Source organism: Ruditapes philippinarum, unplaced genomic scaffold (genome assembly GCF_026571515.1).
Source record: "Ruditapes philippinarum isolate M1 unplaced genomic scaffold, ASM2657151v2 ctg11039_1_1_1_1, whole genome shotgun sequence".
NCBI lineage: Eukaryota > Metazoa > Mollusca > Bivalvia > Venerida > Veneridae > Ruditapes > Ruditapes philippinarum.
The window spans coordinates 2325-20809 of record NW_026852079.1 but is presented as its reverse complement, the minus strand read 5'-3'; the positions used below and the strand labels follow the sequence as shown (position 1 = coordinate 20809).

At 33.3% G+C, this 18485-nt stretch overlaps 1 protein-coding gene across 1 annotated transcript; it reads right to left on the bottom strand.

Annotated features, from left to right (window-relative positions):
* Nucleotides 1-1185: 1185 nt before the first annotated feature.
* On the bottom strand, nucleotides 1186-18221 carry LOC132748618 (proline-serine-threonine phosphatase-interacting protein 1-like). Its single transcript, XM_060738231.1, has 7 exons — nucleotides 18105-18221; nucleotides 15206-15251; nucleotides 12716-12795; nucleotides 11240-11338; nucleotides 10715-10811; nucleotides 3130-3252; nucleotides 1186-1548 (listed from the first exon to the last, which is right to left on the bottom strand). The coding sequence occupies exons 1-7, from the start codon at nucleotides 18174-18176 to the stop codon at nucleotides 1517-1519; spliced, it is 549 nt and encodes a 182-aa protein (XP_060594214.1). The 5' UTR covers nucleotides 18177-18221; the 3' UTR covers nucleotides 1186-1516.
* Between the last annotated feature and the right edge of the window lie 264 nt (nucleotides 18222-18485).

The following is an 18485-nucleotide window of genomic DNA, read 5'->3' as shown; positions in this document are numbered from 1 at the left end:
TGCAAAATGCTAGTTTTAAGGTCGATGAATTATTTGTTTTATTTTTTTTATCTCATTCGTATATATTTGAGGAACACAAAACCAAAGTTACATGTAACATTAATATGTATGACAACATTTATTTAATAATTAAATAATAAGATAAGCCAAAATATTTCAAGAAAATCAAACTCAAATTAAAACGGGCATGTACTTATATTCGAAGAAAAATAAAAAGGTTCAAGATTCAAGTAAAAGTATATATGCTATTTGTGATTATTCACTGATTTTGCAGTATTGATCTTCATATTTCTACTGCGTTTCTAACGCACTTACTACTATGCTGCATTTAGGAAAAACTGGCTCTTCTCTTTTATACGTCATATTAATGAACCTGGTCAATATATTTTCCCCAAGTGACTTTAAATTATTTTAGAAGATTGGCATGGTTAATTGATAGAATTAAGTTTATTGTTATTTATTTAGCCGACGTGCGATTGTGAATATTTTGTTATATCATTTAATGAAATTTTATTGGTTTTTATTTGCATATTCTCCGAGAGACGTATGTCTGTGAAACAAATTGTAAACTCTAGAGACAATTCAAATGCATTATAATTCATTAAACGTGAAAGATACAATAAAGATTGGCGATGATTATAGCAAACTTTACAATACTGCAGGCTGAATTTGATACGAGCCTGTTCTTGGACGAGAGCCACAATTAACCTCCCCCCCCCCCTGCACCGGCTTAAGCAGACGCCAATATTGACGTTAAATATAGAAATAAAAATTGGTACTATATCATGAACCACAGTTATTACACTAAAATATGTTAGATACAAAATTATTCTAAACCACTCAATTTAAATCAGATATTCAAATAAAACAAATCAAAACTTACAAAATTTATACGATAGAAAGCATGTATCTTTAATACCTTATAAACACTGTTACTTTAACAAGAAGCTTCATAACACCCTGCTGGCAAAAGGACAATATCCGTGTAGCTTAACCAGGACGGTTACATACTAGTTAAATACAAACTATATAGAGATGAGACTGCAAACAAACGACCAACTCGCAACAGTAAAGACATCAAGAAATAACTCAAGTCAAAATGTTGATTTTTGAAATAATTTATTTAACAATTTAATCAAATATATATATATATATTGTATATAATTATGTACAATGTCAATGTCTTATATATATGTACAATGTCAATGTCTTTCAACGCATTTTGGAACTTCAACGAAGGACTTATGTCCTCTCAATATTCAATATGAATATTCAAAGAAACATTCAAAAATTCAATGTAAATTGTCAATGCCGGAGCTTATTTTTACGAGTAAATCAAAATTAATTAAATTGTCGCACAATTTACCATAAACAATCGTACACCATAAAGCACAAGCTGAAAACAAGCCAAATATCCACTGTTTTGAAACACAAAGATTTAAGTTGTCTTGTAACGCCTAATTTATGTAGTCTTTGGAAAATTTAAGTATTCAAATTCAATCCGAAGCTTGTCTCTTTAACTAATGGACGAATACACGCTATAATCATCTGAAAAATAAAGAATGTTGAATTTTGTTTACATGCACACAATATAAAATGATCAGATGAAATCTTATAGGTAAAATAAGCTCCACTGAGGTCAAAAAAGCCTTAAAAATTAAATTAAAATTTAAAAAGTTTCTTACATAGATCTACTGGGGCATTTAAAACAGATAAATATTGCAATAAAATGGTAATTAAGGATTATACTTAGAAATAAATTGAACATCGTAATTTCGGGCTATTATTAGCCCGATTTAAGTGCAAAGCGTGGCATTTTGATTATTATAGCATAAAATCGGCTATTTTTCCCTCTTTTGCCCATGTTATAACGGGACCAAAACCATGTGTTAACATAGTCACGCGCTCTTGTTATAGCCCGGTTTCACCTATGCGCAATACATACAGGGCCCAGTAAACAAACAAACAAAAAATGACGATTTGGTCTGTTTGCCAAAGAGTCATGCGCTCTTGTTATATATTGAAATTTATTGATTCGAGGGCCTTAGCCGCATATTCAAGTAACTATGCCGGAAAAACGGCGTATAGACATCGGTGCTAATCTTGGTTGTCGCCCTTTCTAAGAAACGGACGGTTGTCAATGTAAACAAATACAGTAGAATCTACCTGTCATTCAGTTTAACACTCCGATTAACTTACAAAACTAGATAACACAAAATTAATATGAGAAAATGTTTTTATTTATGTTTATATTGATAAATGCTCTTTATATTTCTTTGAGAGAATAATGCTTAGTGCCTGATTTTTTTGTAAACTTGTTTGCTTGAAAAGAAAAACCGATTCTGATGTCACTGATCTTTTTCTACCGTCAATCTGAAATCATTCTAAGAATTTCTGAGGGTCATATTTTGTCTTGGGTAGAGGGTAGAGTAATGTAACGTTGTTTTTTTCTTGAGATAATAAATCTCCAAAGGCCAAGCTTTGTTAAATCAATTAAAATTCAAAATTTCGTTCGGTTCCGAGAATTTTCCAAATTGTTGGCCCCGGAAAAATGAAACGCATACGTAAAACATAGAAATGGATAAATACCGTCCAAGCACAGGAATTTAATGTAATTGTGTTTTGTATAAACTATACATCACGACTCTGTTTGAAAATTTTATGCTATAATCGCGTCAACGCACGTTTATTTCGTGTTATAAAGTCTGCAGAGTCCCTCGGAACTGTTGGAGCCCTCGCCCTACCGGGCTCGGGCACCAACCGTTCCTCGGGACTCTGCAGACGTTATAACACGGAAAAACGTGCGTTAACCCTATATTCTGACAAAAAAGGAATAAGCGAATCATCTGAAATTTTAGACCCACATAAAATGGTATAAAAAATCTTGAAAAATTATTACCAGTCCCGTCATGTCACAAACCTCAGTAGAGTCCCTAGCTATCTCTAATTAAACACCTGACGGAACAAACAGATATAGTCCTTAAAACTGTTCATATCAATTGAAAATTCCCTTTTGAAAGATCAGAAATTAAAATGTTATAAAAGAAATCTCAAGAAGGGAAAGCGACACCAAAATCAGCCTTTGACTGCGCCATGCCTAGCATTTCTAAAGAGAAATAAAATAGTTACTGCTGTTTTTCGGACTCAGTCTCTTTGGTGATTTCAAAGGGGGTAACAGTTGCGGGGGCCGTCTTCGCAATATCGGAGATTTATCCCGGCTGTTGTCAAAATAATTTTCATATTCGATACGAACTGGAAAAGAAAACAAGGTAAAATCATTCAAACAGTACATGTTATTAGAACAACAAAAACTACAATAACAAATATACCACAGAACAAACACCTCCAACTCTACCCCCTCCAATATACTAACGAAGAAAAAAGAAAAAAATAACAAACAAAGCAACAATTTGCAGATTACTCTTATACAGTTTAGGAACGTTTGGTTACAGCGTCATTTTAATACGTATACAGCAAACTGCATAAGAAACGTTTTTATTTTCTTCATTTATGTTTCATGTATATGATGTTCCACAATAATCTATTATGTGTTTGGAAAAAATAGACATTATATCCTTAGATCGATTGGACGAAATGAAATTGAAACCATCCCATTCCTGTCTGTAACAACCACTTTGCACTTTATCATTTTAAATATCAACTAAAGTTTGATAAAGATATCATGACATTAAATAAATATATTTATTATACGTCTCATTAACAATATACATGTATAAGCTACAAATATAAACACGTCAATTGATGTACGTGTATCTAAAATTACAAAAATGCCCTTGATGATATAATATCGGTCAATTTACAAAAAAGAGTACAATTAAGAATAAAAAACATGTGCTATAAATCTATACCGTTGAATTGCATTTAAAGCGCAATGAAAGCGTATTTGATTTTGAGAAAAAAATCGGATATAATGGTATAATGAACAGAATACAAAGTACCACAAACACAATAAAAGTATTGTTTATAAAGACTTTTGAGAATATAACAGATCTGTTTGAATCTGCAAATGGTGACGACTGAATCATATAAAGAAACATTTTAGTTGGTTTAACTAGGCAACACAATGAAAATGATACAGGCGGTTTTATTGGAACAGTTGTTACAACATATATCCTCCCTGGCGCAAGAAAAAGAAGAAATTTTACGTAAAATATGATAAAAAAAAAGGATAATAAGGACCCTTTATAATACAATATTAAATAACCCAGGTTACAAAGTACAAAACTGTTATCAGTGGCAAAACACCGTATTGTGAGTTTTTTTCAAAGATAAAATTCAAATGTTATAAATTTTATTCAATTTGACAATATTATACTGTATAGTATAAACTTAAAAATAAAAACAGGTAATTTCATATGCGATGTATCTAAAAATAACTTAATTTCGATATAAAATAGCATGTATCGGGATTTATTAATAGCATTTAATAACAAAGAAATATTATTATATTGAATTAGATTGTTAAAATATCGACCTGATCTAGCTTTTAACACTGAACTTCAGAAATAAGGAATGGTTTAATAAATACGGGTATGCCTTCATTGTCCACAGTTCTGTAAGATCATTCATAAAAATGAGATCATAATGTGTATAAAGAAGGCTAGTCATTTGAACAAACAAAACCAAAAGAAAGAAAGAAAACAAACAAATAAATAAATGAAATACACAAAAAAGAACAAAAATCATCTACCCCTTAAGCCTTCTACTTCCAATAATATCTACCACTTACTCTATCTAACTTTAGTACACGGCCATCCCTAATATCCTCTACCCCTTTTACACTTAATACCTAATTCCCTTTACCCTTACATCCTAATACCCTATACCCTAATATCCTAATACCCTCTGCCGTAAAACCCTCTACCCCTAATACCCTTTAACTATCTACCATTATACCCCCTACCCAAATACCCTCTACCTCTAATATTAGTACCCGCTACATCTTATAACCTCGTCTTCCGTAATACCCTCTACCCTTATACACTCTCCCCTTATACTCGCTACCCTTAATACCCTTTGCCGTAATACACCCTACCCTTTTTACACTCTTCCCTTACTACCTTCTGGCGAAATACCCTCTGCTGCAATACCCTCTATCCGTAATACCATCTACCCTTACACCCTAATACCTTTTATCCCTAATAACCTACAAATATTCTCTACCCTTAAAACCCTCTACCCTAATATCCTGTAACTCAAGAGCTGCTACTGCAATTTCCCTATTCTAGTTGACAATAATCTAGTGAGTGGACAGCTCGTGACAATTTAAAAGACTACCATTAACGCTGCTTTTGCTCGTATGTAATATTTTTTACCCTTAAAATCACCCATAAGTTAGAATATGAGCGGAAATTTTCAAGAAGACTTTTCTTAATTAAACTTTTTTGTATCTCCTTTGCTTGCCTAGTTCTAACACCTTTAAATATCATATCACACAGTTTAGTTGCAACTTAAAATCTAATCATATAGTGTAAAAACATAGTTCAAGGAAAGGTGAAATTCATTATTTTATATAAAGCGACACCTCACAATATATAATTTAACTGCGCAAAAAAATCTCTGCGATTGTTATAGGGAAACCACCTGTCCTTTGTATCAGTATATTTGTCTCGTGACCAATGGTGAGACAAAAACAGTATACATGTATATATATAAAGCTACCCGGTACATTAAAAAAATGCAGTACTCTTTGTGTAAGAATAATTGCACAACGAAAAATTTAAATCACCACAAGGAACGCGTTCCTTTTTCTTATAGTTGATTTAACTTATGTAACGAGGTAATAATGGAAGACGCTAAAACAATTGAAAACATTGGCGATTCTGAACGGAACATATTTGAAGAAGTTATTAATAGATATTTGTCGGTGATTGACCTTCAGCAGAATGATATATACAACGTTCGGATAATGCATCATGAGGTATGGAGAGATGTTCACCAGGTCCGAGGCATAACTGAGACGCGAGCTGGAAGTCGAGTTGAAAGGTAAAGAATCTGATTTTGTTCTCGTTTAAACGATTTCTCGTATTCCAGGACACCTTGAAAATTACTTATGGTTCTGATCTCTATGGTACTTGTACATACACAACTGAACTAAATTTAATTACAATAATGATGTTTATAATATTTGAGAATGACACATACTCGTATAATGTCAGATATCCTAGCCTTGATATGAAACTCTTTGATAATTTTCAGATACACAAAGGTTTTACCTGTGGGTGCCAAGTCCGATGTTGACTACAAGCTTTGTGTGAAGCACCTATTTGTTGACACATGTAGCACTGATGGGCATCTTTATTTTGACTCATGCCCGTCTAAAGCTTACTGTCAACTTTATGTCACACATGAAGGAAAACATATGGTAGAAGCCAATGAATTGCTATCAAAATTCTTCAGACATTCTATTATGACAAGTAAAGAATCAGACAGGTTTATTGTTAAGCCAGCAGTTTTCAAAATGAATGTGGTAGAACATTGTAAGTTCGAAATGAAGGAGACTGTCGGTCAAAGATCTCCGACAAGTCCAGCTGTAAGTGGCGAAGGAGCCCTTAATCCATATGATATAGTCCCATGTTTGAGGCTGAAGTCGTGGCCTAGTTTTTTAAGGAAGAAAGTATTAGCAATGTATCATTTTCAAGCATGTGACGGTACGCCCCTACCGCTCTTTGTCGTTCCAACAGGCAATCCATTGTCTACCAACAGGGATAACGAGTGGCGATTATCATTTGCTGTACTGGAAATTGAGATTTTCAGACAACTGAAAGCCCATCAAAGGCGTTTCTATGGTCTAGCGAAATATGTGTTTAAAGTAGTCTTTGAGGAACAAGAACTTATTCAATCATACCACCTGAAAATATTGTTTCTTAGGTGGCTTGAAGACGACGACCTGGTTCATGCAAAACCTTTGTCATTTCTTGCAAACTTTTTTAAATACGTTCTAGACGCTGTTAAAAAGCAATTCATACCTCATCTCTTCATTGAAGACTGTAATATTTACCCGGTGCATTACCACACAGTCTTGAAAGAAACCAAATTTCGCTCAAAAATAGAGAATGAAAATTTTGAATCAGTTGTGATGCGTAAAATTCAGGAAATAATATCACACGATACAAAAACAGAACTATCTGGCGGATGGGGAAGTTGGTTAAAGAGAACAAATAATCTTCTTATGTCCCGCCAAGAGAGGGGAATATCAGAAACATGGATTTCGGGGTATCTGACACGCCTCCTAAGCGTCATTGCCTATTGCCTTAGAAAAAGTCAGTCCCAAGATAGGGTCAATCATGGGGCCGGAAACCTTGTGAAACTAATGCAAATTTACGAGAAAGATAAGTATATTGGAAGAGTTATTCCGTACATCCTGAGTTTGTTGAAGGAAGTCTATTGCATTGATGTGTTCGCCAAATTCGAAACTGTAGTTGTAATGCCCTGTGATGCAGCTAGTCACGTGATTCATAAAGCATTTTATTGTTACGAAAATCACGATTTGGACGGTGTCAGAACATATCTTGCAGAAGCAGATGACATGGACCTTCACACAGACACTATTGGAGTTACTGTTACAAAGTTCCATGCAGGAATTGATATTCCTCTTGATTATGTTATAAGACGCAATGAGAGGGACCTTAATTCAAACAGATTTTACTTGTGTGTAAACGTCATATGTTTACATATGAAAATTCAGCTACTTGTCAGAAAACTGGACAATCTGTTAGAAGGCGAGAAGAAAGACATCAACGAAAATAGTCTTTCAACATCAGACAAATCAAGTGACGAAGTAAACGGAGGCGTCATTCGGAAAGGCGATAATGATTTGGACAAAGAAGCTAGCCAAGCGACAAATCAAATAAAGGAGCTTGTAACCGAGTTGGTGAATGCTGTTGATGTTGCAAGCGTAAGGGAGCCATATACTGGTAAACTTTCATATCAGCACGTGGGCTCCTTGCTGTTGATTGGCTACAGAGAAGCATTTGCCGTGTCTTCACATCAGTCGCTGCGAGAAATTGAACCCGTATCCAAGACGGAAAGTAGTTTATTCAACAAGAAAGAATTGGCAACCAATTTCGACCTCAGATAACTCAATGATTGAAGTTTTCCTATTGTATATATACTGTTAATAAAAATCATTCAATTCATGTTATAGTGTGGTAATTTAGGGTGTTTTTGAATATTTTTCATGTTGACCTTTTCAACGTGGCATTTTTGTTTCACTATTATTTCCATTAACATTCATTATTGTTCAAGACAAACTTGTTATTCTTTCCTTGTATTCGTCTTCAGTTTCAAATATTAATCCCAATTTAAATTATTTAAGATTTGAATCTATATTTAATAACTTAAAATTAAATTTATATTGGCAAATCGTCACGGGTAATAATTGATACAGTTACGCTGGTCATATTTATTTTTAGAAACACGTACTATTGCGTGTAATAAAAAATGACAACGGTTATTAAACTGTTCTATTTTAAGTTGTCTTTATTATCAATTTGTTCCAAATTTGCTCCATTTACAGGTACATGTATTAGCATTTCGAACAGTGCTAGCCGTTATTAAAAAATCACAAAAAAGACTCCGTCCTGGACTAATAGGGCTAATGTTTCTTCTTTTAGGAGAAATATTCCGAATAGTGTTTTCCCGCAGGCTCCTACCCACTGGTTTCGATCTTTGTACGTAAAGATGGTATTTCAATATTACAATTTATAATGGTTACTCGGCCAACATTATACATTGTATAAAGGTAACTTTACAGAATAATATTGCGGATAGTGTTCTTCGTAGGCGCCCCTTTTTTCATGTCTATTGTCGTCCGTTTTGTTATCTCAAAAATCCATTCCGGGGCATTAGTTTAGGACGGGCGGTGTACGAATCTTTTAAATTGTACATGTATACCTCTAAGTCCAGAGACGTCGATAGTATTTAGTTTCATACGAAATTATTTTGTAATGTTTGTCAAGATATCATTTTTAACAATCTGCGTATGTTTGTCTGAATTAACAATAGGTCACTATTGCATTGTATTTTACATAATACAATCAAGCTAGGGGATTATTGTATTGTTTTTTCCCTTGCTTAATAGTAAGCAATATATAGTATATGAATTGACCTGACCTGACCTGTTTCTGGGTATTTTGGGAAACCAGATATTTCAATAACATCTTTTTTTTATATTTATACAGTAAACATTTTGATATCATTGTATTCGGGGAAAGTAAACAAATAAACTTTATCAGCATAAAGATAACATGTAATTCAGTGGTGTAACATACGTAATAAACGTACTTATTTTATCAACTTTATCAAATTACCATTTATTTGATATACGAAATAAACAGTTAATAAACAGTTCGAGATTTATTCAGCGTATGTAGCTTTTATTGTGAATCAAAGTCATTGCTAAAAAATGATCATTGCAGTACTTATCTATGACGTCATTACTTATATTACCGTTCATTAAGACATATTTAACGACACGCAATAAAATATGTAAATAAATCTTTATTTGGATGTACTTGTATTTGACATCTTGGAAAGGAGAGAACTCGTGCAATGAAAACAATATTAAAAAAGGGGGATGCAAAGTTTGTCCGTTTATGAGAGTCAATGGAAAGTGTGCAAAATACTTCACGCCCTCCAGCACCGTGTTTGGCTATTGTTTTTCTTCTCTTTTTTCTTCTTTTTTTGGGGGGTGGGGGTGGGGGGGGAGTTTTGAATATAAATCGCACCAACACGGCTTTGTTTTAGGAGGCAGACCTCAGGTGTCCCTACATGAATTATTTCAGGCACGAGCGGGCACTTTCGTACAACCACCGACGTTCACCACCGACGTTCAGTAAGCTAGGTGGATTTAAGATAGGCACGCGCGGGCACCTACGTAGAACCATCGACGTTAAGAAAGATAGCAAAATTTAAGTTAAGTATTTAAGTTCAACATTAACCACGTCAAGATTGGCTAAAACATGATAAAAAAATCTTTGAAAGTAATGCCGAATTACAAAAAGTATTAAAAAAAATACTGTGAAAATACATACAGACAATGATGTGTGAAATGACACTGGGTGTACTGTGACATAAGATTAACTTAATATTAGAAATACAGACAATCGTGTGTGAAATGACACTCGGTGTACTGTATCGGTGGAATATTGACGTGTGTGAATATAAGAAAAAGGTACAGTTTAAGGATACCCGTGTTTTATGACTTGCCTTTATATAACAAAACATAATTAGTTATAAAGATTTTAACAGATTATATTACATAAGATTATATGACATAAGATGTATTACTTTTACATAAGATTTTATGACATAATATTTATTACATTAGACTGTATGACATGAGACTATTTGACATAATATTGTATTACATAATATTATATGACATAAGATTATACATGTATGCCATGATATTGTAATACATTATGTTATATAAAATTATACTATATGACATAGGATTATATCACATGATATTGTATTACATGATATTTTATGACATTAGATTATATGGCATTATATTATATGACTTTTATGACATAGAAGGATGTAAGCTCATAAGTTTACTTGTTGACATCTTGTTAACTGAGGTATTTACATGGTAAACAGATTTGCAAGACTTTTACTAATCTAAATCCTGGCATTTGTGTCCCTGTTGTTATAGCAAGCCTTGATGAAAAACCTTGAAAATACATACCTGGTCGATCGGTTCCGGTCATGTTTGTTTGAATAAAATCAAGCATTTCTTTCTGGATATCACATTTCTCTAAGCACTGCCGAACTATCTCACAACTCTGGAATTAGCATATGTTAGATTTCTTAAGAAGAAAACAAATTTTACGAAGACAATGTTCTTAGAAAATTTACATTGTCAACAAAAATCAGGTTTTCTGCCAATATTACACTCTACACCAACTTCCGTAAAGAAGCATGCTAGCTTTCTCATTTGAAAGTTTCACGGTTCAGAATCGTACACAATTTCGGGGAGATGATGTGTAAGCGTTAGAGCCACGGAACGGTATTCTGAGGGTCCTGAGTTCGAGTCCCGGTCAGGCTGCACATTTTTCTAACAATGATACACAAGGTCCTTGGTGGGATTGAAATCCATTGTGGTAAAGTGCAAGTGATCCAAAGCAAGCAACAATAATGATTGTGTTATTCCAAATAGTAATTATCATAAAGATTAAACCGGAAAGTGATGACGACATTGATAATAACAAACCTCGTCACAGTCAACACAGACTTGTGAATCAATATTTGTACACTTCCATAAAATATCACGTAATTTATATATCCGATCTTCTTCAAGTTGTTGGAAAAGCTGTAAAATATAGATGATTTTTTTAAGAATAGAATATCTACTTATGTATGGTTATGATAAATGTTCCCCCACCCCCACCTCACTCCACTCCAACAAAACATGGAATTTGCAAAGGCTGACTGTCAACAGAGAAGTGTCTTCTGAAATGTATGTGTTCGTAAAATGTTCAAGATTGCTATTTTAAGTAGTTGAGATTTTTTTTAACTTGCTATTAAAACAATCGGCTCACTACGGAAGCGTACTGGTGCCAATTTAACATGTTCTATAAAAAAAAGATAACTCCTACGTAGGACTTTGTAACTCCTACGTAGGACTTTATAACTCCTACGTAGGAGATAAAAAAAAAGCCTAATTAGGAGTTTATAACTCCTACGTAGGACTTTGTAAGTCCTACGTAGGACTTTAAAACTCCTAATTAGGTTTTTATATCTCCTACGTAGGAGTTATAAAGTCCTACGTAGGAGATATAAAAACCTAATTAGGAGTTTTAAAGTCCTACGAAGAACTTACAAACTCCTACGTAGGACTTTATAACTCCTACGTAGGACTTTATAAGTCCTACGTAGGACTTTATAACTCCTACGTAGGAGATAAAAAAAAACCTAATTAGGAGTTTTAAAGTCCTACGTAGGAGTTTAAAAGTCCTACGTAGGAGTTTATAACTCCTACGTAGGACTTTATAAGTGTTCTTCTACGTAGGAGTTATAAAGTCCTACGTAGGAGTTATAAACTCCTAATTAGGCTTTTTTATCTCCTACGTAGGAGTAACAAAGTCCTACGTAGGAGTTACAAAGTCCTACGTAGGAGTTAAAAAGTCCTACGTAGGAGTTATAAAGTCCTACGTATGAGTTATAAAGTCCTACGTAGAAGTTATAAAGTCCTACGTAGGAGTTTAAAAGTCCTACGTAGGAGTTTTAAACTCCTAATTAGGCTTTTTATATCTATGTAGGACTTATAAAGTCCTACGTAGGAGTTACAAAGTCCTACGTAGGAGTTTAAAAGTCCTAGGTATGACTTATAAAGTCCTACGTAGGAGTTATAAACTCCTAATAAGGCTTTTTTTATCTCCTACGTAGGAGTTATCTTTTTTATAGGACATGTTAAATTGGCACCCGGACGCTTCCGTAGCTTACTAATAAGATTAGATCCTGCATTTTTGCAACGTTTATTGTCATTGGCAAATCTGGACCTTTATATAAATTCCAATATAAAAAAACATATTTAGACAATTTTCATTGGCCATTCTGGACGTTAATGTATTGCAATTCATTTGAAATAATTCAATCCTATTGGACAGAAAATAATTTTGAACAATAAGTGTATGTCATGAAATTTAGAAATATAAGCTTTACGTGATAATGTAACGTTATTTTTTACCTGACACCCTTCTTCCATGTCTGTTTCCCAGGTGATACGCGCCTGCTCCAAATTCTCTACCGACTGTTTATATAAGCCGTCTGTAAAATAGATAAATGACAGATCATCATGTATTTTTGAAAATTGCAGACAACATATCTTACGGAAGGGGGTGCCTTTTTTCAATTACATTATTGGCTTATTTTCCTGGGCTACACGCTCTTCTTGCCAAAATCGCCATGTAACCATTACTGCGAAGTGACATTGAAGTATTGAATAATCATAATTATATGCTTACTGCGGAAATACAATAACATTATAGAATGTCGCATGTTTTTTGATGGCCCGAACGGAACAACGTACTTTTTTACGCTGTGCTACTATAGGATACCATATTTCACACGGCAATTTTAATTTTGTCATTATCTCATGCAAAATTGTATTTTTTCAAATGAGGACTCAAAACAGTTTTCCCTTTAATTTTTATTATCAGATAATGCAATCGTTTTTTTTTTTAATTATTTTAAATCTTATCTTCGTTTCTAGATAACATCTAGATACCATCTTATTTCCTGCTTTAAGAAATACTTATTTAGAGTAAAGCTTAATTAACCAAACATAATGTGCAGCAAATAAACAAATATAAGAATTCAAATGGTCTTAGTGTGAGGATTAATTAGTGAGTACTATTCACCGTGTAATTACTATGCAGTATGCACTACAATCGTCATGCACGAAGCAGTACTTATGCTGTGTATCAAAGTTCGTGTTTTACCATTCATTGCAAAGAGAAATAAATAAAGCTCTCATTTTAAGATTGCTTTCATTTTTCTGTTTGCATATGAACGTGACAAAAAAAAGCACTATTTTGTTTACGATAATATTTTATGACAAGACTAGCTTGCCTATTGGATATGACATTTTCCAGAGAAATAATATTTTTATATTAATTTCAGCCTTACAAAGTAAATTATTCAAATTACTCAAATCTTTAATGCCTAGAATCTAAGCTATATCTATATTCTAAATAAAACTTGGATTATTGGTCTGTTGAGTTTCAGTTATAGTGATTGTTGGTGAATATAATGACGCAAGTCAAGATGGCGCTCCAGGACTTCCATAATATCTGTAACAGGAAGATATCACCAAGGGTGTATACTCGTACTTAAATGTTTTCATGATACCAGAAGTTGTTTCCCTTGTAAATTCAAGACCACACCGAAAATGACTTAAATAGCCGAAATGTTAATACATCTTGATAAGAATGTTACAGGAAAAATAAATAGCATTCGTTTCATCATTTTCTGTACTGGGGAGATGAAAAAATCATTCTTCATCACGAGAGCACGTGTTAACAGCAAAGCCTACCCAAACCCTAGTTAAACTAGTTAATACGCGCGAACGTAATATTTTATATGTGCACACGACATAATAAATATAAGTTTCCGATGGCCCCTTTGTGCCACCGTATTTTCTCTTAAATAGGCATTTTATCTTACCGGAAATCTTTAAATGTAGAATTGCACATGTTACATGTGAAATTTGTATCATACCACTGTGACAATAAATTTGGTAATCTAAATTGAATAAAGATTCCCATAATTTGAGTAGGCAATATTGCCCACAAAAATTGTATCTGTGTTAGCAAATTGCTTATTGCGCATTAAGCCTCAGAAATTATTTTTTAATCCTTAAAAGGGACAACAATGTGATTTATAAGCATTTTAGAGTCTTATAAATTTGAAAAAAGTAGAACCGAATGTAAATTTGTCATAAAAATAGTAAATTCAAACTAAGTAGTATTTTGTCTTCCTTACAAAAATACTGAATTACAATAAAGGCGTTTATTGCCTTAATGTAAAGGAAGTAAAAAAAAAGTCAATCTGAATGGCTAGTGAAAAAACATTTTGAAAATTGTATAGAATATGATATAAATCTTTTTGAGATTAATGGGCCTTTAATGCAAATTGAAAAGTAGACTGGAGTCTCGAACGAGTAATTTGCATGAAAGGTGTTCACAAGGAAGTTAACGATTATTCCGATGAATTAACCACTTACTACAGCAGAAAATTTAACCCGAGAAAAAGAAAAACATGCTGGTAAAATAAAATGTCCCGGGAGATGATGATTTTGAACTATGAACGATTAATTTGATGTAAATAGGAAAACAACTGAACCGAAAATGGACGTTTAACGTGAACCATTCAAAACAGAGTAACAATATTTGGTTGCTATGGAAAGAAACAATGAGAAAACAAATGTACAATCACATTTGAGCCACATCACGACAAAACCAACATAATGGGTTTGCGACCAGCATGGATCCAGACCAGCCTGCGCATCCGCGCAGTCTGATCAGGATCCATGCTGTTCGCTATCAGTTTCTCTACTTGTTATAGGGTTTGTAAGCGAACAGCACAGGATGCGCAGGCTGGTCCTGGATCCATGCTGGTCGCAAACCCATTATGTTGGTTTTGTCATGACGCGGCACATTTAATCTGATATTTTTACCTGATTTATCCATTGCCTCCCGGCTTTTGTCAACCTTGGCCTTCAACTGCGAAATATAAAATATGTAAAAGCCGCACGCTTACAGATGAGGTAAGAAATACTTCAGAAAAAGTAAAAAAACAAAATCCAGAAATGTATCAATATTTGTAATCAATTAAATGCTTTAAATGTTATATGCTAAACTAAGCTGTATTTAAGTTTCTATAACCATTGGTATATCCCGTTACTAACGGGTTATGGGCTATTTTTATACACATTATTAAACAATTATGAAATCAAAGTGGACTGTAAGTACATTTTGCTAACTAAATTAAATTATATATTTTCCCCTCTAAATACCCATATAAATGTACATGTAATGTAATCATCTACATGTATATAAGGCCATATCAGCCGAATAAAGTTTTTAAACGTAATTAAACACCAGGAAGGTGAACTTTTTCATTCTAGCTAGGAAACCAGTTGGAGCATCGTTTTCATTTAGAGAAGGGGAGAGCACAGCGTTTGTGCCTATTTTTTTCTTAATCCCTATAACGAACTAATTAGATGTATGCAGTTGTAATTTTTTATATAAGTTTCGCTCACAGATATATTAAAACGAGTAAGCTGGCCAGCTAGGTTTGTTTTACCACCAACTTTTATCAAATAAAAAATTACCATCAGTATATAGTCTCTGGGGATGAATCCGCCATATTGATAATTTTTAACGTGACGTCATGGTCTTTCAAATAGATCTATTGAATTTGAAAGACTCTGCTTTAAAGCAACATGCCTCCAGATGCATGCTTATTTTCACATTACATGTAAATTATTACTTGAATTTAATTAATCTCAAGTCGTCCCTGAATTCCACTGGCCAGCGTGTTTTGCTTACTATTCAAATTTTGTTCTAGCCCACACCCTCCAATGGCACTGCTTAACCACTCAAATAGGATAATCGAAAAACAACAAACAATATCACGTGGTTTATACAAGAATGTGTTCTCACAGCTAATCAATAGAATTAATTTAGACCAGCATTATATTATACTGGTTTCACTTCTGTATGTATGTTTTATAACATTTACAAATATAAGTTATCTATATGGACATGTGATACGTATGATAAACTGCACGTGACGACCGAGTGTGAAAAGAATTTTACCTGTTTATAAATGGAATACTTTTGATTAATAAGGTAACACTTTTTACTGATAAATCGAACAATATTTTCCTGTTTTAAATAATTTTTATTGACATATGCCACACTTATATAGAAAAATAGTTTTTGTCAATTGTTATCTTGTTTCTTCTTTAATGACTTCATGTATATCACGACACCTTGATTATGTTGTATCACCTTGAATACATTGTGTGACATTAACAATATCATGTCACATTTTCAGGAACGGAGAAGGGCGGGTTCTACAATCCAAGTGTCTGTTTATAATGATACTATGATTTTACTGCGTCACATAGACCATTCATGACACCTAATAGGCAACGTTGTATGAACAAAATCATATTGTGTCATAATAGGCAACGTTGTAACAACAAAATCACATTCTGTCATAACAGACAACGTTGTATCAACAAGATCACATTGTGTTATAATAGAAAATGTTGTATCAACAAAATAACATTGTGTCATAATAGACAACGTTGTATCAACAAGATCACATTGTGTCATAATAGACAACGTTGTATCAACAAAATCACATTGTGTCATAATAGACAACGTTGTATCAACAAAATCACATTGTGTCATAATAGGCAACGTTGTTTCAACAAGATCACATTGTGTCATAATAGACAACGTTGTATCAACAAAATCACATTGTGTCATAATAGACAACGTTGTATCAACAAAATCACATTGTGTCATAATAGGCAACGTTGTATCAACAAAATCACATTGTGTTATAATAGACAACGTTGTATCAACAAAATCACATTGTGTCATAATAGACAACGTTGTAACAACAAAATCACATTGTGTCATAATAGGCAACGTTGTATCAACAAAATCACATTGTGTCACAATAGGCAGCGTTGTATAAACAAAATCACATTGTGTCATAATAGGCAACGTTGTATCAACAAAATCACATTGTGTCACAATAGGCAACGTTGTATCAACAAAATATAAAAAAATCCCTTCGTGTCATACTATGCAATTTTGTAGCTGCAAAAAAAATCACATCGTGCCATCATAGACTTCATTTTAACATGAAAAGCACTTGGTGATATGATAAGGGCATTTTGTCACCATAACAAGTAGAAACCACTCGTCATATCGTTATATTATAAGCACTATGTGTATTTCTTGATGCCTCATATCATTTCCGAGTCATAAAAATGTCGCAAAATATCCTGATTGCTTATCAGGCCTTCGTGATTAAAGGCCCACAATGCCTCAGAAATGCTGTCTATCTTTTTCTTCTCAAAAACCTTTGGGGTTTTTTTTTGTTGGTTTTTTGTTTTGCATCTTGTTACAGTTTCAAAAAAGTATATTCATTGACCATATACATGAACTATCTTTTGCATCTTCAGCTCAATTGGCAATTGGTATAGCTATAGAGAATAAGTATTTTGATAAAAATACGTCTTTGTTTACATTTTGCTACCTTTACGACACAAACCTTCCAATCGCAACTTTTCGTCAGTCTTCGGATAAGGATATATTGTAAGTTATTATAGATAATAGCCGAGGACGTTCCGATTAACATAACTGCATGTTCAGGTGTTTAACATCTAACATATTCTTAATGTAATAATTTAACATTATTAAACACATATTTAACATTTCTTAAGAATTAAAAAAGATATCGATTTCTGAGACATAACGTGTCTTTAAGGGAATTTCATGTTAAAAAAATTCTAACAAAGCATAGTTAAACTTATAACATGTTTGGGTTACCTTTTCAAGTTCTTTTATGGGGACGGTTACTGAAGATCTGGCAGTATCAAGCTGGTTTTCTTGTTGAATCATGTCTCGGCATTTTTCGTGGTATGACTTTTGAAGCTGAAAATAAAGTGGGCATTCGCCTTATTTTGGTTTCACATGATATCATGAACTTTTGGATCACTTCCAGCCAGACAGTTTTTCATAACCAATCCTTTTTATGCTATATTTTAAAAGACATAAACTTAAACATTTTCTGTTGCAATAAAGTGCCACAAAATGACGTTTTTCAGAGATATAAACTGAGAATTTAGGGCACACTGCAATAAAGATTTCAAACGCGATACTTCGCAAAATTTCTAGTAGCGTTTTAAAAAACTGGTGAGTGGAAAGTTG